General features: G+C 41.2%; 1 protein-coding gene across 1 annotated transcript; it reads left to right on the forward strand.

Annotated features, from left to right (window-relative positions):
• The first annotated feature begins 6,750 nt into the window (after nt 1-6,750).
• TMEM165 (transmembrane protein 165) lies at nt 6,751-24,690 on the forward strand. Its single transcript, XM_081134512.1, has 6 exons — nt 6,751-7,194; nt 14,378-14,603; nt 19,020-19,195; nt 19,733-19,912; nt 22,693-22,798; nt 23,523-24,690. Exons 1-6 carry the CDS (start codon nt 6,991-6,993, stop codon nt 23,597-23,599), a joined length of 969 nt encoding a protein of 322 aa, XP_080990638.1. The 5' UTR covers nt 6,751-6,990; the 3' UTR covers nt 23,600-24,690.
• Nucleotides 24,691-25,415: the final 725 nt, after the last annotated feature.

Here is a 25,415-nt window from a genome sequence, read left to right on the forward strand (position 1 = left end):
ACAGTTCAGAATGTCTGGTAAACTTGGAGTCATGCTCCCCACTGCGGCCACTGCCTAGGGCAGGATACTGGCTGCTTGCTTGCTTTAGACAGCACTGGAGACCCCAACGAGATTCTTTTCCTTTATATAAGTTCCTGGAGGCATGTGAGTTTCCCATCCCTGATATGGATGTTGGGGTTTTACTTCTATAACCAGTGTGACAGGCCCCTGTATAAACTTACTTTGCTCTCTTAGGCAGTTTCTCCAGCTACTGTTTCGGGGAGCGGGGCAGAATAGAAAACTCTCTTTCCATCATTTTCAGCACGAGCATTCCCAGATTGGTGTAATCCACAAAGAAGGATGTTTCTGATGCTGTTGGATGCAGGGCTGTTTCTCTACACTTCGAGATACCATGTCAGTCATAGCCCTACAGGCCTGCCTGTGGGAGGAGGGAGTGCACGTCTCAGTGTCCACAGACTTTTCATGTTGGGGAAGCTCTACTCCCAAGGCATGGGAGGAGGGGATCAGAGGATCTCCCACTCCAAAGCTGCAACTTTTCCTATTTTAAAGACCGTCATCTATTTTAATGAATTTGTATTCCTTTAGTCCACGCAATTTTGACTCAATTTCTCACTAACACTCAAGTCTTACTCTAGTGAAAGAGCATCACCCTCTCCCAATTTCCAACCAGCTCTCTGCCTTGAACCACATCACCAAACTTCCTGCACTGCTTTAATAATGGAGAGAACAGCCTAAGAGGGTTTCCCTTCATCTGGGGGAGGGGCTTAGAGGATAGGGGTTGGAGTCTTAGTTGCTGTCGGACCTAAATGGACCTGGCAATTATTTGGGGAGGAGAGATTCAAAGTTGAAGGATTCCTGGTGAGTTAAAGACTGATTCTTGTCTTTGGCTATGAATGAACTCAAGGCCACTAAGATGTGAGCAGAAAGTAAGATGAGCTCAGTCTCTCAGAATCAGTCCAATGACAAAGAAGGCATAGAAAACCCTTCCAGGTTGCTCAGGCCTTTTGGGAGGAAGGTAGGGGTGTGAAATGAGGCTGACCTTTAAAACAGAAGGTATCACCCAGCTGGTGCGGCTCAGTGGTTGGTCTTGGCCCTATGAACCAGAGGGTCACGGCTCAATTCCCACATCTAGTCAATGACTCTCTCTTATCATTGATGTTTCTATCTTTCCCTCTCCCTTCCTCTCTCTGAAATAAATTTTAAAAAAAAGTTTAAAGGGGAAGGTATGATAAGACCAGAAACCCGTTTTTGAGCCAGACTCTGTATCTAAATTTGTCTTTGTCTTTTTTTTCTTTATCGAATTTACTGGGGTGACATAGGGTAATAAAATTATATAGGTTTCAGGTATACACTTCTATAACACATCACCTGTATACTGTACTGTATGTTCACCACCCCAAGTCTAGTCTCCTTCCATCACCATTTCCCCCCTTCTTTACCCTCTTCTTCCTCCCCCTTCCCCCTTTCCCTCTTGTAACCATCATACTGTTGTTTGTGTCTGACACTTCTCCAAAGAGGACATAAAGATGGTCAATGGACATATGAAAAGATGCTCAATGTCATTAATCATCAGAGAGATGCAAATTAAAACCACAATGAGATATCACCTCACACCTGTCAGAATGGCTGCCACCAACAAGTCAACAAACAACATACGTTGACAAGCATGTGGAGAAAAGGGAACCTTAGTGCACTGTTGGTGGGACATAGACTGGTGCAGCCACTGTGGAAAGCAGTGTGGAGGTACCTCAAAAAATTAAAAACAGAACTGCCTATGACCCAGCGATTCCACTTCTGGCATATATCCAAGAAACATGAAAAACTAATTTAAAAGAATTTATGTACCCCTATGTTCATTGCAGCATTATTTACAGTAGCCAAGATCTGGAAGCAGCCCAAGTGTCCATCAGTAGATGAGTGAATAAAAAAGCTGTGGTACATTTACACAATGGAGTACAATGCAGCTGTGAAAAAGGAAATCTTACCCTTTGCTACACCATGGATGGACCCAGAGAACATTATGCAAAGTGAAATAAGCCAGTAAAAGAAAGACAAGTATCGTATCATTTCACTTATATGTGGAATCTAATGAACAAAATTAACAAACAAAATAGGAGCAGACTCATTGATACAGAGAACAGTCTGACAGCTGTCAGAGGGGAAGGGAGTTGAGGGCTGGGTGAAAAAGGTGAAGGGATTAAGCAAAGGGAAAAAACCTCATTTGTCGTTTCTTTTTACTGTCAAAATTCCATTAAACTAATGATTCACACATATCTTAGTATTGCCATGGCCAGGCACTATTTTAGGCCTTGGAAATACCATGAGCAAAACAGGTAATATTTCTGCCCTGATAAAGCTTACATTTCAGTTGAGGGATACAGATAATAAATATAACAAGTAAACAATTATATAATCAAGATAATTTCAGACAGTGATAAGTACTATGAAAAAAGCTTTTAAAACACAACTTAAAAAAAGGTGAGACAGCGTGACAGGATGAGGGGAGGGTCTAATTTAGAAGGATGGGCAGGACGATCTCTCTTGAGGAAGTGATATTTACCCTCAATGATCAGAAGAAGACCTGGAAAAGTGTGTTCTAAGAAGACAAACAGCAAGGACAAAGGTCCTGAGGTGGAAACAAGCATGGTTGGGCATGGCACGTGAGGTAGAGAACACCAAGAGATGAAGTCACACGTAAGGTGGGGGTTAGATCACACAGAACTTTCATTCAAGGACTTTGGACTTTATTCTAAGGGCATTTAGAAGCCATTAGATAAATGTTAAGCAGGAGAATAAAATTATTTCCTTTAATTTTGAAAGCTCACCCTGGCTGTTGGTTAGATTATAGATTGGCAAGAGTGGAAGCAGGGAAAACACTTAGGAGCCTATTTTAATAGTTCAGGTGAGAAGTGACACCTAGCTTGGATGAGGTGGTAACAGTAGAGACAGAGAGAGGTGAGCAGATTCAGGATCTATTTTAGAGGTTGAGCCAACAGAACTTGCTAATGAATTGGATATGGGGTAGGAGGAAATAAGAGGAATCTAATAGGGGGATGGATACTGTTTCCATTCACCAAGATGGGAAGCCTGAGGAGGAAACAGGTTTTTGGAAGGAAATCAGAGACCTACTTTGTCCAGGTTTTGTTTGAAATGCCTGTGAGACATCCAGGTGGAGGCGGAAAGCTAACAGTGGATAAATGAGAATTCTTGGAGCACGTACTTAGCATTCCTTTTTTAATTTTCTGCCCACTGTAGAAGCCTAGAAAAATCCCAGAATGGGCCTGAAAGGGCAGTTCCCCCTTTCTCCTAGAACAGCGGAGGTCCCCTCCAAGGAGCCAGGGCCCCATCATCTAAGGGTTTTAGTGTGCCTATGGGTAGCGATAAGCTTCAGTGCATATAATAGAAATGCTTTATAGTTGAGAAGGTCAAGCAAGTTGTAAATTGCTATTTGTCATTAACTTACATTTTAATTTGCCAGGTGCCTCCTCTTTAATTATGAATGATCTTCAGTGACTCCTAGTATATAAAGTTTCTGGTTTCTGCTTCCCCCTCTCCTTTCTCATCACTCCCTGTCCTGGCTTCTCTAATGAGCCTTTACTCTGTGGACTGTGTAAAGTAAAAAGCTTTACTCTACCTTCTGATGATTGGGGGGGGAGGGAGGTCTATAAGAAAGTTCAGGAAATAGCTTGCCTCTTCTTTCCTTCTGAAAAAGTTGGGGAAGAAAATAGTGAGAGAGACAGGCAGCCAGGTTGGAAGGAGTGACTTCAGGCTGGTAGCCAGGGGTGCTGGACTAATACTGAATTTCATAATCAACAGCAGGCCCCACCCAGTTGCAAGCAGCAGTGGGATGGGAGCAGGCAGCCACCAAGGAGAATGGTAGAGACTGTTTTTCCCTGTGGACTGCACTTCCTAAGAGGAAAAAGGTGGCAGAGTCAAGCCCAGTATGCTCACTTTGCCCAGCTTACTTTACATCATCAGAGATGAAATGGTTGAGACTGGGAGAAGGGCCAGAAAACAGTCGTCCTTGTGGAACCATAAAGTGGAGAAAAGGCCTTCTCTAATAGATAATGAAAACATTCACCATTAATTGGCTAGTTTTAAAAATTTAGATTCTCAGTAAGTAGGTCACAGTTAAGTTCAACAAACAGATATCAAGCACAATTCTGCCACTTACTGACTCTGTAGTTTTGGGAAACTTACCTAAGTCTCAGATTTTTCACTTGTAAAAATGAGGATAATAGTACCTACCTTGTGAGATCATTAATGTAACACATTCAGTGGATCAGGACAGGCACTCAATAAAGAATTACTGCTACGGCTACTACTGTAATGATGGCTATCACTATTACCATGTTGGGAAATCTACTTAGTGCTGGGGATATAAAGATAAAAGACATAATCTTACCATCTAGAAGCTTAAGACTCAGTCAGGAGGTAGGAATAAAAACCATTAAAATACAATGTAATGCACATGAAGTATAGGGTTTCTTACAAGAAGGGTGCCTGTAAATGATAACATTTTAGTGAGACTATCTATCTACGTAGGCCAGGACAAAAAAATCATCTTGGAGTTGTAGTCTCCCATACCCTTTTTGGGTGGGTGGGGGGTGGGGTGGGGGGTCAAGGAAGTTGCTCAAATTGTTCACCAAGAAAGGTATCAGAACTTGCCTCTAGTTTTGTTTTTGTTGTTTTTTGTTGTTTTTTTAAAAGGAGTTCGTCGCCAGGGAGGAAGAGAACAATGATGGCTTTAAATCCTCGAGATAGTGAAAGCTAGAACCAGCCCTGGTTTAGCACTTCTGAGCACAGAAAGAGCTGATCATTTTGGAATCTGACACCTGGAGCCTAGACTGGCAGAACCTGAGGGCCCCTGGATCAGGGTGACATGAGGACAGGCTGGAAAGGCCCCACTCTGGCCCAGACTCTTGACCTTGTACTGACCACACTGGACTGGTTCACCACGGGTACAATGCTTTATCTTTGTTGACTTTACATCTTCTGCTAAGCAGCCTTGCTGCCTTGCCCCTGAGCCACCTCACACGGCTGGCCAGTGCATAGGCAACCTACTGTGGAAGTAACCAGGGTGCCTCTAACGCAGTTTGCGGTACTATTGCGCCTCCCAGTTCATCTCTAGGGTGCAAATGTTTGAGCCCTCACAGACCAGTAATAGAAAACCCTAAGGCCCAGGCTCTCCTCCCTCCAACTCTCTCTCTGTAACCCTAAGTCCTTGCTGCCTCCTCTGCTGCGGTGACTGGGAATCTGGCCAGGAGCACTTTCTGTTAGAGAGCTCTGGGGTGTGGGTGGCCCACCCCCACAAAATGTGTCAAGCACCTTCCAGGAATCAGGGACACATGGCCAATTTTGCTGCATTTACTCTTCTGTCTTAGCCATGAGATTGATCTACAGTACTATACTTTCTTTCAGGTACCTCCTAAGCACAGGGAATCCTGTATGCATAACGGGGATGGAGTTGGAGGGAGGATAGTCTGGACTTCTGGTTTGTGAGGGCTCAAACATTTGCACTCTAGAGATGAACTGGGAGGCACAATAGTTGCACCCAAAACTGTGTAAGAGGCATCCCAGTTGCTTCCACAATAACAGAAGCACGCACAAGCTACAATAGCAGGAAGCAAGGAGTGATGAATTGTGCAAGAAGAGGTATTTGGGGAAGGCTTCTGAGAGGTCAGGCCTGAACAGGTTTTGGAAGTACGAGCCGTTTACGGTGATAGAATGGAGGAAGTCAGTCACAGATGGAAGAACAGCCCGGACAAAGCCTTACGAAACCGTGACACAACATGGTTCTTCCGCAAAGTCAAAGTACCTTTGTCCAAGTTGCCACCGTGGTGGTGAAAACTCATTTCTTGTTCCAGTATTTAGTGATAACCTTCTTCAGCTCTTCACAAGTACAAGTTTAATATATGCAAAGTACTTAGAAGAGTGCCTGGCACATGGTTAGCACTGTCTTAATGAAACTTTTGATAACTACATAGCTCAACTTTTTAAAATATAAAATGTAAAAATACTCTCATGCCCAACCAACCACTCTTTCCTGTTTTCTACTCTTTCCTACCTTAATCTCCATTCTTCATAAATCCTAAACAGTTTCAAAAGCCAAACATTTTAAGAGGCCAGTCTAAAAATAGGTGCAACACAAAACGTCCAAAACGGACAGGCGCCGCAGGACAAGGGCAGCTAGCGCTTCGGGGCTGGGGGTGATGCCTGGCAAACAAACAGCAGCATCTAAAACAAGGCTGGAAACATTCTGTGTGTTACCTCCGTAGTTCCAGCTCAGAAGTTTGTCTGAAATACTCGCATCACAGCTGAGAACCGCGTCCTCAGCAGACCCGCGCCGGAGGCCTCGCCGGGAGTCGGGAGGGAGTGCGGGGCCCGGCCAGGGGCGGCGGCTCTCGCAGCAAGCGCCACGTCACCCGGCGGGAACTAATTTGACACCTAGGTAAGGTTACGAGAGGGGCAAGGCCGGCCTGGATGTGAGGGCGGACGGCTCCGCAGGGAGCAGCGGCGGCGAGCCGCGCGGCCCGGGACGGCCGGCGGAGCGCGAGGACGGGGGTCGGAGGGGCGCGGGGGGCGGGAGGAGATGCGGGAACGTGGCGAAGGTACCTGCCCGGAGCGCCGGGTCCAATCGGAAGAGGGCGCGAGCCGCACCTCAACCTGCCCGAGGACGTCACGACGCCGAGGGGGACGCGTGGCCAATGGGAGGCCGTCAGAGTCAGGGGCGGGGCCGGGAGCCGGGGCCGGACGCACGGAGCCCGTTGGCGGAGTCGCGCGGCCACGGCGGGTGAGGGAGAGGCGAGCGGCGGCCGCGGACGCCGGCTGCCCGAAGCCTCGCGCCCGACGCTGCGTCCTCCCGCATGGTGCCCACCCCTCGCTAGGCGGCGGCGGCGAGACGTGCGGGGCGGCGCCGCGGCGGTGGCTCGGGGTCGCGGCGTCCAGTCGCCCACACTTCCTCCCGCGGCGGCCGTCTCGGTGGGCGGGATGGCGGCGGCCCGCGGGAGCGGCCGCGCCTCTGCGCCGCGGCTGCTTCTGCTCCTGCTGCTTCCGCTGCTGTGGGCCCCGGCCCGGGTCCGGGCTGTCCCCGACGAAGACCTTAGCCACCGGAACAAGGAGCCGCCGGCGCCTGCTCAGCAGCTGCAGCCGCAACCCGTGGCCGTGCAGGGCCCGGAGCCACCGCGGGCCGAGGTGAGCCGAACGGAATGGGCCGGGCCGGGCCGGGTACCAGCCTGGCGGCCGCCCGGAGCGCGCGCTCGGCCCGGGGCTGCCGGCGGGGGAGGGGAGCCGGCCGGGCGCGTGTTCGGGGTCGGGCCTGGCCTCTCCGGCCCCGGGTGCCAGGGGAAGGCAGGCGGGGCCCCGCTGTGGTCCTTGAGCTCAGGAGACGGAGATGCTGCGGCGCGGGGACCTGCGGGCCGGATGTAGCCTGTGGAGCTGGAAAAGCTCATCCCAAGTGGGAAGTTGAACACGGAGGGCAGCTGGGAGGCTTTTGGTTTTCTCTGAGGATAACGTCGGTGTTTTCATGGTTGGAACAGCTTATCCCGAGCGGTTTACCCAAATTCAGCTTTGCGCGACTTTCTTTGTGTTTTTGCCAAATGTACATGGATTATGAAGCGTGACTCTCACTTTTCAAAAACGTGCTCTCGCGTGTAGGAGCAGCCCTTAGGGACGCAGAGGAACCGCCTGGCTTCGGCAGGAGCACCGAGGCCTGCAGCGCTGTGGGATGCCTGAACTAAGTGTATACCTCTACCAGAATTGTCCTTTGCCTTCCCTGAGTAGATATTAGTGTCTTAATTTATGTTAATAGAACCACTTAATCACTCGTATTCAAAATCTCAGCGGCGTTTTTAAGTTTCTTCCATAAGTTTCTTCCGTCTGCCAGTTCTGGGCTTTATCATTTCCAATTTGGATTCCTGGATTCGGGTCCTCTGTCCTGGTAGGGGACGGTTTCGCGCTCAACCCTCCTCTCCCCACCAACTTCCACCTGTCGCCACCCAACGAATCTTCCTAAACTTTGAATTCTATTTTACTTCTCAGAAATCTCCAGAGTTGCCCCTGCCTACTGATCTCAGTCCAGCCTCTTCAGCAGGATGTTCAGGTTTCTTCCTGATCTGGCTCCAGTCAACCTCCAGGCTTTTTAGTCAACCGCTCCCTTGCTCATGTGCTTTACACAAACCGGAGACCTTTCCATGTGCTCCGTGGCTAGTCTCTCCAACAAAAGGCCTCCCTAAAAAGGCCTCAGTGAGCTTGAAGCCCACTCACTGGTCAGAACCTCTCCACCTTCCAAGAACCTCCTCTCTGTGAAGACTTCCCTACCTGGTGAAAAGTGATTTCTCTCTTGTCACCCTGGCCTTAGCTGACCCTGCTTGCCATTTCCCGTTCTGAATTGAGCTGAAATGCTGACTCATGACATTTAGTCTTAGAGTTTAGTATTTAAAAGCCTCCTATCATTTAACTCATCAGAAGTTTTTTTTCAAACAGTAACTATTTTGGGTTAAGTAACTTTTTAAGTGAAAGACATTTTGAATGTAACTCTCCAAGTCTTTCATTAAAGTTTAAGTCATATAGTGATTTTTGAGATACAAAATAATACCCTTTAGACAATGAGGGGTGGGGGGAAATTTAGCCATATAAAAAAAAGTCAGCAGCATCTAGTGACTATGTTTAAATGGTCTTAAGGATCCTTGTCTTTAAAATTCAGGATGTGGTGGGAAGGGGCAGGCACAATATGTGATTTTTGTCTTTAATATTTTCTTGTATTCTTGATGATTCTTTTTTGATAGGAATTTATACTAATTTCTATATTGTAGAACCCAATTGTTTTAATTATATTTTCATATAATTTTTTAATATGGCTCAACTATTTTTTCTCTGCTTACAGTACTACAGAATGCTGGAAGATATTTATTTTAAAGGGTAGGCTATTTAAACTTACCCTTTTCGTGCCATTATGTGAGAGTGGGTTTCTGAAAATAGGAGGGAAATCTCTTCTTTATTGGTAGGCATTCAAGTGTCAGATGTATTAAAATGTAGTTCTATCTTATAGGGTGCTTCGAAGCAAGATAGCTGAATTTCTAACAGCTTTCTACTCTGGGTGTGTTTTTTCTCTATGATCAGGTAAAAGTTGGGGGAGTTCACTCTGAACTTATATTTACAGTTAAACCCGTTTCCAAACTGGTGAAAAAGTGCGGTTGACGGTTTGTATTCTTTCATCTGTGTGGTTTATGCTTCTAGTGACTCTCCATTTTTCCTGATTCCTTCCCTGGCTGAGTGTGTAAAGTAAGCGGCGTTAAGTCCTTTTAGTTGAGGGAGATCAGATAGATTTAATAAAGGGGATTTTTAATGTGCTGCATATCCTGGAAGCCCCAAGAACTGTCTGGTTAAGTAGCACTGTTGGTAAAGCCACAAAGCCTATTACGTGGCCCAGTACAAATTCTTGGTATTTACTGTTTCTTGGCATTTCTTTTATTATCTTTTAACTGAGAAGGCCTTCCACACAATGTTTTAAACTTGTTTTCATTTTCATTAAGTTGCAGCTCTGCTTCAATCCAGTCTAGTCTCCCAGCTCTAGCCTCTTTATAGCTAAGATTGAGGCCATCGGATATGAGGACTCTTGTCTTGCTCAGGATTGCTGTGTCAGGATGAAGTGAACATTATGATACTGAATTCATTTCCTGATGTTCTACCATCAAAGCAATTCATTAAAACAAAATCAGTGAAACATTTAATATCATTCAAGTGTCTAAATTTATAAATCCATTAAAAACATTCATAAAAATAAAGTCACTAAACATTAAAATAAAAATGTTTTTAAATATATATTATTCTATGAATTAATAAGTAACATTAATAAAAAAGAAAATATTTTAAAACCAGACTAAACCATCCATAAAAAGAAACGATAGTGGGAATTTGTAATAAAATGTAATTTTATCTTTTATTGCAATGCAGTCTTTTAAAACCAGGTTTGTCCATGGTGTCGTTTAGGTTGAATGTATATTTTTGAGCACATTTTCCAACTTCTGAAAAAGGTTTTTCTGACTTCTTAAAGTAATGGTTAGGAGATAGTTTTAAGCCAATTCTAAGCATTTCCATCTGAATCTTTTATCTTCAGAAAATCTGACCTCTTGTGTGGTGACTTTCATTGAGTGACTTTTTGTTTTTTTTGCAGGGACATCAGTCTTTTTTTCAAAGAAAGTATCTTCATCTTCCCTAGTTTCATCATGTGTAGATGAAGATTCTGATGCAGGTATCTGTATCAATTTCAGTAGTCATACATATATGTTCATTTGAACTCTAGAACTAGAATAGGAATTATTTTTTCACTGTTGGCTATCATTTTCTTCCTTGAAGATCATGAAAGTATAAAAGAATATTTTCTAGTGGGTGTCCTTTTTTTTTTTTAAAACAATTCAACTTGGAACTAATTTAACCTTTGAGTAACGAAGAGTTATTCAGCAAGGTTTTTTTTAAATTATTTGTTGACCCTGTTTTCAAGATGTAAATAATTTGGGTGTCAGACTCAAATTAAAATAATGAAATAGTGGTATTTGTAACAAGGAAAACAATGTACTGTATTTCATTATTTTGTTACAATGTAACTGAATAGTGGAATACCAAAATTGCATCTGACCCTCTTGTACACATCTAAATATTTGCTCCTCTCTGCCCATACCTTCTGCTTTTTTCAGGTACTGGACCTCTTCTCTGTGTCCATGTCCCTATCCTCTGACCTCCAGTGTTTTTCTTCCTCAAGATCTTTATTCTCTTCATTGGGTCCATTCTGTCTGCTTATGCATGCCCACAGGTTGTTTTCTACTTGGGGAAAGAAAGGAGGTCATTAATTTAACTTTTCTTGACTGCATTATAAGCATACCTCTGTTCATTGCGCTTTGCTTTGTTGCGCTTCACAGGTGTTGTGTTCTTTACAAATTCAAGGTAAGACCCTCCACCAGCAGAAAGATTATAACTCACTTTATTTCTAGGCTCGCTCAGTTTGGAACTGAACCTGTAGTTCCTTTGAGGTATGCCTGTAGTTTCTGTTCTTCAGTTTTATAAACCAAATTTCTATGCAGGAAATTAGCTGCGTTTTCACTTTGCTCTAGTCTTCCATTATCTGGCTTGAGCCCGTCTTTTTATTTTTAATCCTCACCCGAGGATATGTTTTTATTGATTTTTGAGAGAGAGGAACATTGACCAGGGATTAAACCTGCAACCTAGGTATGTGCCCTGACCAGGAATTGAACCCGAGACCGTTTGGTGTACAGGCAACACTGAACCACCCAGAGTGTCGCCAACCAGCCGAGCCACCCAGCCAGGGCTGAGCCCCTGTCTTTTTATTTTACTACTCAGTATTGAGACTTCATTTTTGAAGGATATGTGTAACTTACCTAATTGCTAAATCCAGGACTCTTTTTCAGTTCTCATTTGACAGTTACCACTCCACTTTTTGAAGAGTTGGACCCCATTTTTGCTATATGAACTTGAGAAAATTATTTAATGCTATTGGTCCTCAGTTTCTCCTCTTTTGTTAAGTTGGGATAACAGTTCTTAAGGTCTTTGAGTGTCAAATAAAACAATGTATGTGAAACTACCTGGCACCTAGTTAGTGGCTCAGTGAATGGTGTTTGCCCTCTCGACCATCTGGTGGTCTCTTGCCCGGCTTTTTAAACACCTAAGAAAATGTGTGTGTTTTTCTCTTTCTCTCCCCCTCTTCTCTTTTCCCTAAATGGACACATTCCCTAAGGCTTTTCAGCTTCATCTCTTCCTTTTCCCGGGGAAATTTCATCTACAAGCAGGCACATACTGTAAGGCTATGCTGCCTAAACTCAGGGGTCCCATTTGTACGCCGTCTTGGAAACCTTCATTTGAAATGCTTTTTATCACCTCAGACTGAACACGTCTGAAACCAAACCTCTTATTTGTATTCCTTTCCCACATACCTTATAGGAACACTAGTAGTTCACTTAACCAGGTGGAACAGTTTAACCATCATATTTGACTCTCCTCCCTTTTAAAAGTTCTGTTGATTTTCCTTTACATCAGGTACAGAATTTTTTCCTTCCCTGTTACTAACATTGGTCTTGTGCAGATGGCCTCCTAATTGGTTCAGTGGCTGGTGGTCTCTTTTAGCCCTGATGTATCTAGTCACAGTGCCGTAATCATGTTCTTGTCTTCTCAAAACTTGAAGGGCTTTGTGTTTGCCTCGAAGCTGGGCAGTAGCCATACAGGGCTCTCAGTCTGGGCTCGTTTATCTTATGTTCCCTGAACCCCATTCATCTGATGTTCACTTCCTGTTCTCAGAATGCCAGTATTCTTTCAAATTGTCAGTGCAGGGAAGGCGGTAAATGCACATACCCCAGGGCGTTTTCAAGTTAGCCATTGCACCAGCTTGTTCCCAATCTATGGGTCTGTTTTCTGTTTTGTGTGTTTCTTTAAGATTGCACAACTAAGTGAAATCATACGATATTTGTCTGAGATTTCATTTAGCATAATATCCTTAAGATCCGTCCATTGTTACAAATGTCTAGATTTCATTCTTTTTTATTGCTGAATAATACCTCTGTATTTGTGTATGTACATGCATAAACCACTTCTCTTCTTTATCCACTCATATATTGGTAGATATCTAGGTTGCTTCCATATCTTGGCTATTACTAATAATACTGCATTGAACACAGTGATGCATATATCTTTTCCAAGTAGTAGTGTTTTCTTCAGATAAATACCCAGAGGAGGAATTTTTAATTAAAAATAACTTTATTTTTAATTTTTTGAGGAATCTCCATACTGCTTTCCACTGTGGCTGCCCTAATTACAGTCCCACCAACAGTGCACAAGGGTTCCCTTTTCTTCACAGCCTTGCCAGCATGATGGCCATTATTGGTGATGGCCATTCTGACAGGTGTGAGATGGTATCTTGCTGTGGTTTGATTTGCAGTTCCCTGATGATTAGTGATGTTGAGCACTTTTTCATACGTGTATTGGCCATCTGCATGTCTTCTTTGGAGGAATGTCTGTTCAGGTCCTCTGCCCATTTTTATTTGTTTCTTTGGCGTTGAGTTGTATGACTTTCTTATATATTCTAGGTATTAAAACCTTATCAGATAGATGTGTCATTGACGAATATTTTTCCTATTCAGTAGGTTGTCTTTTCGTTTTGTTGATGGTTTTCTTCACTGTGGAAAACTTTAGTTTGATGCTGTTTTATTTTTTTCTTTTGTTGCATTTGCCCAAGGATACATCCAAAAAGATATTGCTAAGACAGATGTCAGAATTTACTGCCTGTTTCCTTCTAGCAGTTTTATGGTTTCAGGTCTTTCATTTAAGTCTAATCTATTTTGAGTTTATTTTTGTAGATAGTGTAAGAATGTGGTTCAATTTAATTTTTTTGCCTGTATCTGTCCAGTTTTCCCAGTACCACTTATTGAAGAGACTATTTTTACCCCATTGTATATTATTGCCTCCTTTGTTATAGATTGACTGTATAATCAAGGATTTATTTCTGGGCTCTGTAGTCAATGCCATTGGGTGTATGTGTGTGTGTTTATGCCAGTACCATAATGTTTTGATTATTGTAGCTTTATAGTATAGTTTGATATCAAGGAGCGTGATCCCCACTTTGTTCTTTCTCAAGATTTCTTTGGCTATTTGGGGTCTTTTGTGGTCCCATATAAACTTTAGGATTAGTTGTTCTGAGAAGAATGCCATTGGTATTAAAATGTGGTGCCTCTGGACCAGTACTGAACTTTGGGTAAAGAGTGAGCAGCATAGAATATTGGACGTGTTACTAACTCTTGAAAGTGCTTGTTGCCCTTTTGGAGCTTTGTCACATTTTCAATTTAAAATGACCTTAATGCTAACACTGGTTTGTCTTTTTTATCAGGCCTTATTATCTCTTAGGATATCCAGTTATATTAGACCTCATCTTAGCTAGAGCCAACTCATGCCTCTACCCTGTCGAGAGCTTTCTGAATCTTACTCTGTCCTCTAACGTGTTACTGAAATTTATCTCAGCTTCCTGTTATTTGAATGTTTGATAAACATAACTTGGTCTTTCACACAAGTTACAAATAAAAGGCTAAGAACTTAATCTTAGCTTACAAATTCTTAGAAAATAAGGTAATTTTAATGTGTGGATGATTGGTCTACACCCCCCCCCCCCCAATTGTTTTGTAGAATTGTACTAGGATCTGCATTGTAGCAACTATCCATCAGAGGTTTCTGTCATTACTAATGGCTTTCAGAGTGATTAGACTGTCAATAAGTCTAATGGCCATGACAGAAAAAGTCTTAATTGACATACAAAATAAAAGAATTGTAAATAACAGCTTCTTTCAAAAAGTAGCTGATGTATATTTTTTTTTTATTTCAGAAAGGACTCACACCAGCTGCTGCAGTTCATACCAATAAAGAAGATCCAGCTACCCAAACAAATTTGGGATTTATCCATGCATTTGTGGCTGCCATATCAGTTATCATTGTATCTGAACTGGGTGATAAGACATTTTTTATAGCAGCCATTATGGCAATGCGCTATAACCGTTTGACAGTGTTGGCTGGTGCTATGCTTGCCTTGGGCTTAATGACGTGCTTATCGGGTAAGTAAGTGTACTTTTCCTCCTAACAAGTTTATTGGATTTAGGCAAAAGCATGGTGTTTGGCATTGAGTCACTAAATCATTCAATTTGGCTCATGTTCAGAGTTTTGTAAAGAGAAAATGGTTTTAGTACATAAATTCCTAAAAACGATACTGCATTTTTAAAATTAATTGTTCAGCTATTCAGTCAAGATACATACTCATTTATTCCCTGTATTGGAACCCTTGCTTTTGCTGTGTATTCTTGCTGCTTTTCCTTTTCAGTCCAGGTAAGCTTATTTCTGGACTCACGCAACCACAGAGAATTGCATATTCTCCTGTTCAAGGACATTTGATAACAATAACTGAGGAGTCACTTTTGGTTTATTATGTTCTATTAAGTTATTCTTACCTATTACAGTAAAGGAGTGAAACATTGTTAGATACCTAGTTTGTGCTGCTATTATATAGGCTTCAATTTTTCAAAGAATGAGACTATGAGAAAGTAAACTTACTATTAAATAAACATAATTTAGTCTCTTATTCAGAAGCAACCCTGAGCCTTGTACGTGGGTAGAAAATAGTAAGCTTCCTCCTTAGAGTCAGACTTGGGTCAGAGTCTGACTGTGCCGTGTATTAGTGTAATGATAAGTTACTTAACCTCTTTGAGTTTCAGGTTCCCTGTCTGTAAAATGGAAATAATATCGACCTACCTTACAGGGTTGTGATGTGTTTTTAAAACGAGATCTTACATTTCAAGTGCTCAGTCATTCACCCCTCTTCTTCTCTCGGCAAGTTCTATTTCTCGCTGCTTGGATGCTTGTTAAAGTCTTTTAAAACATGAGTATTTTAATGATTAAAATAATTTGACTACTTTTCATATTTTAGAATATTAGCATTATTTGTATTTCACAGTAAAAACAGTTTTTAAAAGTAAATTTTGATTATAGGAAAAGTGGGGAGAGTTGTAAATGGTAAAATTACTTGTTTGGAATGAGTTTCAATAATATCAGAATTTTATTTTTGAAACTTTGAGGATAACTAGAAGGCTAGCCTCATTCCCACCTCAGAAGCTGCTCCATCAGTTCCCCCTCCTTCGTGTTCACTTCCATTTCTTCAGCTGTAAGTGGAGTTAGTCTCTCCTGTCCTGACCTTCGGCCCACCTCACTCTAGCTGCTGGTACTGACAGCTCTCCTCACCTGTAATGTTTAAAAGAGGTCGTATCTGTGGTCTTCAAACCTTTCCCTCGTGTATCTAAAATAATTTTGAAAAAGTATGTACCCACTGTCACATTGATGGTAATCCAAAACTTGTCATATTAAGCTTAAGGAGTTACAAAGATCTAATTTCTGATATATTGTATAAAAAAAACTATATAGTATTCTTTTAAAACATACCCAGTGGACCCTAAATACCATTAGCAGTTTAATAGCCACTGTCACCATCAATCCTTCAAAAAGCATGAATAAACTCTTTAACATTTGGAAATGTACATTGTTCTTTTTCCTCCTTATTTTCATTTACTTTTCTCATAGAATTTTACTCTTAACAATTACAAGTTTTTACTTGAAAATCTTTTGGATCACACTGTCCTATTTATTTGTTGCAAAAATATGTATATAAATTGAATTTTAAAAGATGCTGAAAATGTTCTTTAAGTCTGTAAATGTTAACAGTTTTTATGACTGGAGTTATAGTTATTAGTATACAGTTGATCAAAGCAAAATATCACAAATTTAAACATTTTTGAATGCCTTTCTTAATCAGATGGTACAACTATTATTTTTTCTAATCCTCACCTGAGGAAACATTTTTATTGATTTTAGAGAGAGGAGAAGGGGGAAACAGAAAGAAATATCAATGTGAGAAACAAACATCAATCTGTTGTTTCCTGTATGTGCCCCAACTATGGATCAAACCCACAGTCCAGGTATGTGGCCTGACTGGGAATCAAACCTGCAGCCTTTTCGTGGACAGGATGACACTCAACCAACTGAGCCACCCAGTCAGGATGATGGAACTATTATTTTAAAAATTAGTTTATATGTATGTGGAAACATTGCTAGTATGGAGCAAGGTTTAGAATCAATTCTGAATTATTTTTTTTTTTTAAGTAGATACAAGGGCTGAGAAATTTTATTCACATAAATAATTAAGAGAGAATTTTGTTAGACCATGTCACTCAGTTCCTTGGAACTCCTGGGTTATATGCTAAAAATCACATACTGGTTGGTCTGTCATCAAAAATGATATTTAATGATTTACCAGCTGATAATAACTTGTTGATTTTGTTGAAAGCAGACAATTAGAAACCATCAAGTATACCAAAAAAGGTTTTTCTGAAATTTATGAAATTACTGTTCTTATACATGTTAGTCTTATGTTACCTTGTATAACTGGATATACTGTATTTAGAAATGGTTGCAAAAATTGAAATACTGTTCATTTCAGTGTACTTTTGCCAATAAAGCATTTCATTTTAAAAGTTGTATCACATCATGTACTTTAAGTATATTATCTTGGAACCTCAGAACTGCAGATTTAGCTTATTTAATTTATGGAAAATGTCTACTGCATTACCTAATTGCCATGGCGGTTCTAGTAAGTCCACAGTAAATCATTTAAGTCAGGCTAATTTTCTGGCAGAAAGCATTGGACTTAGTTTTTTGAATTTAAATAAACATGATATACATCCCCATGACAACCGTCTACTTTAGAATTCTAATTCTAAGATGGATGGATGGATTTGGCATGGAACCCAGCTGTGAGTGTGCCACCTGGGGGAAATAAGACACCGAGCTTTAGTATGTCTTTCTGATGCTCTTTGCTGTAACAAGACTCTGCCTTAGGGAAAATGAATTGTTTACACTGGCTGGGGATGAAAAAGGCATGGTTTTTAAGTGAAAATTATTACTGCTAAGGCCAAAGTACCGTATTTCTGATGCCATAACCGTTATTTCCAATGACCATAATGCATTATTTTAATGCCATGACCTTGCCAGAAACGTGTGTAGGACAGGGAAGACCCAAAGCCATGTCTCTGGTTTATGATGCCTTGATTGAGGACACCAGTATTTCACACACCCTCTTTGGTGCCCTAGAATTTCTGTTTTTCTTACTATGGGGAAGTGCACCTTAGGAAGTTGGGTAAAGGAGTCTTTGTAAAGTGGGTAGAGGGCAACCATGAAGAAGGGATGAGAGAGGAGAACCTGCGTGACTCCTTAACTATAAGCATGTTTTCAGGCAGATGAGTTTAGGAAAGAGTATAGCATAGAAGTTGAGCTGGAAATATTCTTTCACAAACTAGTCGTCTGTGTCCCCTTCTAAAATCGTGTGCCCTTGGGGGTATGTCAGTCAGTTTGTAGATTGCTCACCTGTGTCTCTTGTCTCTCTGCTTTAGAGGGCCAACAGTGCAAGGCGGACTGCCTGGGCTTGTATCCAGGCTCTGCCTCTCACTTAGCTGGGGGGATTTGCCCAGCCTCTCTGTGCCGTCTGACAGCAGGATGACAGTCTTACCCACTTCAGAGCTTTATTATTACTGCTGTTGCCCTCCTCCCCTTTCACTCCTTACCCACTTGCAGTCGGACTTCTGCTTCTAACCCTGTTGTAAAGGCTGACGATCAGCTTCCTGGTTATAAGTCCAGTTTTCATTTTAGTGAGCCCCACAGATCATGTTCATGGGCTTGCCCAACTTTTTATTCTCTTCTATGACACCATGTGCTTCTAGTTAAATTTCTCTCTCTGAAAAAAAAATTGGTACTATAAATATTGATATGCTCTACAGTTTCATTCTTGGCCCATTTTTTTCCCTCTCACACTAACATTCTCATGCTGTGTTCTCAAAGTAATTAGTTACCTGTAAGTTAGTGATTCCCCAGTCAGTATCTTCACTTCAGATACTTTTCTTGTATAAGGAATTCATTTTCTTTCATAACATATATTTATTTTAAACAGTTACAAAGGAGCAGAGTTGAAGTCACGCCATATGAGAATCTTGTTAAGGTCTTACACTGTGGAAGTTTGTAATTTAAAGATTTGTGATGAAGAAATATCACTTACATGGGAATTTGGTATAACTTCCAGGTTGTAAGATTTCTGGATCCTTAGAGGGCATCCAAGTTAACCTTCTGCCTAAAGTACTAGACGTGTCTAGAGAGGAGTTCGTTATCACATAAGAGGCGGCTACGGAACGCATGCTGTCTCCAACTGGAACGCTGATTTCTTGATAAGCTATATTACATCATTGGCTAGACCTAAGGGTTCAAGACAGTATCAGTGAAGGGAAAGAAGTGGAATTATTTGAAGTAATTATGTATTAGGTTCTAATGCAAACCATTATTCCTTTAAAACAGTAAATTATGGTTTCTGAAGGTAACTATTCTTTCTTTGGTTGTGATACTTGCTGATTAACCAGATATACTGTGGCATTGTCTTCTAGTGTTGTTTGGCTATGCTACCACAGTCATCCCCAGGGTATACACCTACTATGTTTCAACTGCGTTATTTGCCATTTTTGGCATTCGAATGCTTCGGGAAGGCCTAAAGATGAGTCCAGATGAAGGCCAAGAGGAACTTGAAGAAGTACAAGCAGAATTAAAGAAAAAAGATGAAGAAGTAAGTCATAGCAGTTAAATATCTGGACCAAGAGGGCACTCAGCTAAGCACACACTATCCAGAGGGTTCCATGATTCCCCATAGCTGTGCGATATGTGGGATACACAAACAGATTATTTTGCCTAGTTTTTATTCTCACACCTGGCTGTGTTATGACTGGGTTAGTGTGAATGTGGTAGAGAGAGGAGGTGGGGATGAATACTAAACGTGTAATCAGGTTCCTTAGATTAATTTTAAACTGAAAAGCAGGAACTGTAGTTTATAATTTTACATTTTTTCCCACAGTATGTAGGCTAGCAAGTGATCAGTAAATACCGTTTGATTTGTTTTGTTGGGGAGGAATGGAAGAATTGAGAATATAGTATTTGTTGGTGTGTGAGACGGTGATTCAAAAGGTAAGCTTGGGGTCACCTAACTTTTAGTTTCTCCTTGGAGCCTGTTCCATAGAATTTTAACACTTTTTAAAGAAACATTAAGTAATTTTGTGCAGCTTTGTTCACTTCCTGAGACTAATGTCATTTTCTTTTTTTAATTTAGTTTCAACGAACTAAACTCTTAAATGGACCAGGAGATGTTGAAATGGGTGCAAACACGATACCTCAGAAAAAGTGGCTGCATTTTATTTCACCCATCTTTGTTCAGGCTCTTACATTAACATTCTTAGCAGAGTGGGGTGATCGCTCTCAACTAACTACGATTGTTTTGGCAGCTAGAGAGGTGAGTGAGCATAACTAATTGCTCCCGAGGACACTGAACAGAGTCACAGGGTGGGCCGAGGGATTATTTCGTGTGCTAGATTATTTGTTTTAGATAGTAATCCTGCTACTCTTCAGAACGGACCTCCTCCCATTTCTGCAGTCAGTCGGATGATAGTGTGTGCAAACTTATTGCTCTCGACTCATCAGGCTGAATCCTCTCCAGTTTTGCCAAAATGATGCTGTGGTGCTTGGCATTCTTTTCTTAGAACTTGCCTTTATATACTACTAGCTAAGAATATAAGTTGATATAAACTTCTGAAGGTCAGTGTGGCATTAAATATCTAAAACCATAAAAGTGGGTATCTTTGGGTTCTTCCCTTCCTTGTGTTAAAGAAATAATGTTGCAAAGATGACTTAGAAAATTTACATTTTAGCCCCAGAATAATGAGTCCTAGGATGATGGTAAGTCAGAATAGACCTGATCATCTGGTTCTAGCTTTGGCTCTACCAAGAGAGAACCTGAGGCCCATAAGCTAGTGGGTAGCAGTCTGTCTTTTCTGCTGTATCTTGTTCATAGTTATCAAGTGCTACTTAAAAGATACCCATCTAAATTTAAAGTTTATTTCTTTTGAGGGCAATAGTAAAGTTTTACATGAAAAGTATTAATATTCGCAGAGATTTATCGAGATTAGCTGAGGAGGTGGGTGTGGAGTTTTTGGAATGCACTGCTGCTACTTTTCATGCTTGTCTTCATCAACTAATATTGATTGTGTATCTGTTAAATTACATTGTTTTTATCTCATGGTAGGATTTAGATAACTAGCTTGATGATTTGTTTTTAACTCCTAGGAAGTATAATAAAAGAACAGGTTCCTTAATAAAGACCACAGTTAATTAACATAGTTGGGGCAGGGCCGTTTTGTCAGAGGAGCTTCAAAACTGCTGTATTTTAAAATATGATTCCCATATTTTAAAACAAACTCTCTTTTAAAAAGTCACTTGAATGTCTTTGCCCTATCATTTTCTTGATTTCTAGCCTTTTTTACTGGCTTTCAGATCCCAGAATTGGGACTTGAATGTATTTTGTTAGTGGAGGTGGCAGTCCTGCGTGAACTATCATGAGGGCAGAGTCACTGCATTTTTCTTAATACTGTCATCTGAGTGGCACAGTGGCTTGTGAAAGCTCAGGGTTCCAATTCTGCATGAGTTACCTTGGTCTAGCAGTGTGGCACATGCTGACTGGGTTCGAGTCTTGCTTTGTGACCCCATTTCGACAGTGCCTCCCTTCGGCCCCGTTTGTGGATTTTCTGTGAAACAAGATAATGCATGTAGGGTCCCCAACACAGTGAGCCCTCAGCCACCTTCCACACTGCTGGCACCACGGGGATATATAGTGAGCTCTTCAAGGGCAGAAATACGGTTATCTGTTTCTGTTCCCCTTTTTTTTTTTTGGTAATTTTTTGTATAAACCATGCGGCCTAGTTCAGTCCATTTTAGCCTGAACTTCATTTCTGCTTCCAACATAATTTAGTGTTCCCACATGGACGTCAGAATCCTAGTGTCTTTTGACATGTTACTGTACTAGTTAAAGAAAAAGTTGGGTCAACTAAATTTGGCAATAATGCATCCTGGTTTTCTGTTTTGAAGACTGAATATGCAAAATAATAAAGACTGAAAAATCCTGTATTAAAGGAACTATTTAATTTTATTTAATCCAGTGATTTTTCAAGTAGAATGAAAACATCTTCTGGCTTACCGGTTCTAGAAGTTGTAATACACACTTTGGGAGATGCAGTCCCATGCTTTTCTTCTCAGATGTTTCAAACCATCTCCATCTCCTCAGTTTCTGCACACACACTCCTGCTTCTCAGCAGACAGCCTCACCTGCCACTTCAGAGAGAAGTCATTCCGCTCCACTCCCACCCATCCCAGTGGCAGTCCTTTTCCCTCCTGTACTCTGGGTCCCAGCCCCCATGCACAGCTTAAATCTTTGCCTTTCTCCCAACCCAATTTTGTGAGCATTTTAGCCTGCAGATGTTTTTTCATCGAAAAGAAGCTTTATCCCTTCTTTGGTTCTATGTCTTTTCCAAATACCACCCTGTTCCTCCCTTTCCCTCAGTCTCAAAGTGTTTGACTGATGGGACAAGGCTTGGCTCTGCTTCCTTGCTTACGAAGCCCACAAGCTCTAGTTTCTGGCCTCACCAGTGATGTTGATACGGTGCTTTGAGATCATGGCAGCCATCAATGGGCCCTGCTTTGGTCATCTTGGGGGGCTGTTTGCCTGGCCTCCTTTTCAGTCTCCTTTGAGCGCCGCTTCCTGTCGTCACCCATAAAACCCTTCTCCATTGTTTCCCCTACATTTTTAATCACAGTGGTATCACCATCATTTATCCAGAGAATTACAACTGAGAAACTTGGTTGTCATGTTGAGGACACTGGAGAGTAAGGATGCAGGGTCACTTAGCCTCTGCACAGACAGATGCTGCTAAGGAAGACTGTCTAGGTTAAGTCTCCTTAGCACTGAGCTAACTGTTGCCTGTGAATTAAGTTTAACAACAGATGAAAGGTTGAATTAGGGTTATTTTCATCTTACACATTGAGTTTTTTCTACTTTTCTCTCTAGTCCTAGTATAACTGAAACATATTCCTTTAGGCGGCTATTACGTTTCATAAGCACACATCGTAACTTTTAGGCTGGTTTTGTTGTGTTGTCGTTGATCTCCATTTTCAGTGCTTCACAGTTACCTTTCTCAGGTGGCAGTTCCAGCCCGTTTTAAGTTAATGTTGCTTTGTTTCCAGGACCCCTGTGGCGTAGCTGTGGGAGGGACCGTGGGACACTGCTTGTGCACTGGGCTGGCTGTGATCGGAGGACGCATGATAGCACAAAAAATCTCTGTCAGAACCGGTACGTGGGGTTTTTCTTTTTAATTACAAAGAAAATACCGTATGTTTTAACTCTTGGAATCACAGAGAGCTGAGGAAGGAAAGGGGCTGTCTGTTTTATTTTTTTAAGTGTTCACTTCTGAAGTAGACTTGGTCTTCGTAATGAAAACCTCTTAGAGATCCAGTCATTGTGTTGCCCCTGCTCCTGCAAACATGGACTGTTTTTCACATGAGTAGATATTGGAAAGTACAGATTCTTCCATAAGCACTCCTAGACTCATGGTAATGAATCTAGTAAATGAAGTCAGTAAAAAACAATCATCATGTAGAAATATGAGAACTTTTTGGCCTAAAAATATGTCTTACGAGGTTGGGAATCAGAGGTACTGTATTTACTCATTCTGCTGAAACCATCCTGTGCATGTGGTAGGCCCGAAAGATGCATGTCTCTCTGCTAGCCAGAAGTTGTTGGGACGTGCTCTTTCGTAACGGGTTTAAGATGAGTTCTAGTTCTACTGTTACTTGTCAGTACAATTCTGTCATTTCTCAAAACAGTGCTGGAGAAGACACTGATTCTGACTGTTCACAGTCAGGCACGATAAGTGTTCTTTGCTGTGGAAATGGGGTCTAAGCATTTCTAATTTGTTTTTAAGGTTAATTTACTAGATTGGAAGAATAATGGGTAACATCTTGTCTTCCACGTGGAGGAATTTTGCATTATTTAACTTTTTTCTCCTCTCTTACAGTGACAATCATAGGAGGCATCGTATTTTTGGCGTTCGCATTTTCTGCACTATTTATAAGTCCCGATTCTGGTTTTTAACAAGCTCTTCATTCGTATTTAGTTTAAGATAGGTAACTCTTGTGTGTATGTACATAGTGTACATGGAAACTAAAAGTGATGAAAACTACTGTGTTTTGTAGCAATGAGTTATTATGTCCAAAAGAAATAATCATTGATTCTATTTGCAACATGGATTTTTAAAAGAAACCTGATGTCTAAGTGTGGATTTTTCTTTTCTCCAGTGTAATTATGTTAATACAGCCTCTGTTTTGAGGACTTTTTTGGCTTTTGGGGGGGCGAGGGGGCAGTATACACAGAACCATTGTGCAGTGAGGTCTACCATTTAATTTTATTTTTCAGCACTGATCACTTTATAAGGAATATGTTTTTTTGCCCTGGATCACTGAGGTGCTTTCAGATGTTTATCTTACAATTTTTCTTGGGGGAAGAATGAGTTAATTTCTGTCTTTTTAAAGCATTCCTCCAAACCAGTAAGCAGTAGTTTAATCCTAAATCTTTTCAAAATTAGGTTAAAAAAAAGAGAGCAAGAAAAGTATGTTAATCAGCTCTTCCACATCCAGGGATTCAAACCACCACAGATGGAAAATACTTGAAAAAATGTTACATTGTTATTGACATATATATACTCTGTGGTTAGGCCTACAATGGAGGGTTGTGTCTGTATGGAATATATACAGACTTTTCCTGTCATTACTCCCTAAATATAGTATAACAACTATTTACATAGCATTTATATTGTATGAGGTATTATAATCTAGAAATTATCTAAAGTAGATGTGAGTAGATTATATGAAAATACTCCACCATTTTATATGAGACACTTGAGCATCCTTGGGTAGATGGGAGGGCCCTGGAACCAGTCCCCCTCAGACACCAAAGGACAACTGTACTGTTATATCAATAACATGACAAGAATTGTTTGCCAGGCCATTCTTCCTCTTTTTAAAAAAATTGGGTAGGAAACCCAATATAAAAGAGTCAATATTTGACAACGTGGAATTACCAAATTAAAGGAGAATACTATGAGTGTATTCGTATTTTTTCTATATTGAATAAACAATGTAACAGATACAATGTAAATAAAAGTGGTATGACCAGTGTTTGTTTTCCCTTTTGTGTTATACAAGTTCTTTCTCTATTTTATCAAAGTAGTATTAATATTTATAAGACCTATTTCTAAAGTTGATGTAAAAAAAAGAGTCCGCCTAAGGTTACATGATAGACCAGGGAGTCAAGTCAGTTTCATTCTAGAGCCCACAATCATGGTAAGGCTCCCTCATTTTATCATAGGAACTTCAGTAATCACAGGCATGTAATTATATTCTAACTTGACTACTAACTATATTCCATCCAAGCAGCATAATTGCTTTCTCCTAGCCTGACATGTTCTATTACATATGCAGTAACTCTGCCTCTTCAAACCCAAAGGACAGTTCTATAGAACCTCCCACATGTTCCTTGTGTGACTGAGCTACTACAAAAGTCCTTAGTTGGTAGTACACTTGTAATTTGAAAAGATTTAGGAAGAGTCTAATCATGCATAATATAATCGCCCAGCATTGTCGATGTAGCAACCATTCTGCACTAGTAACTTTGTGGGAAAGACAGCTAACCACTACTGGGAAGAGATCTAAAAGCTGTCAGTTAAAAAGTAGCAGTGCATGTGCCCAGCTGGTGTGGCTCAATGGCTGAGCACCAACCCATGAACCAGGAGGTCACAGTTCAATTCCCGGTCAGGGCACATGCCCCGGTTGTAGGCTCAATCCCCTGCAGGGGGCGTGCAGCAGACAGCGCATCAGATTCTCATCATTGATGTTTCTCTCCCTCTCCCTCC

Source organism: Miniopterus schreibersii, assembly GCF_964146895.1.
Source record: "Miniopterus schreibersii genome assembly, chromosome: 1".
NCBI classification, from domain to species: Eukaryota; Metazoa; Chordata; class Mammalia; order Chiroptera; family Miniopteridae; genus Miniopterus; species Miniopterus schreibersii.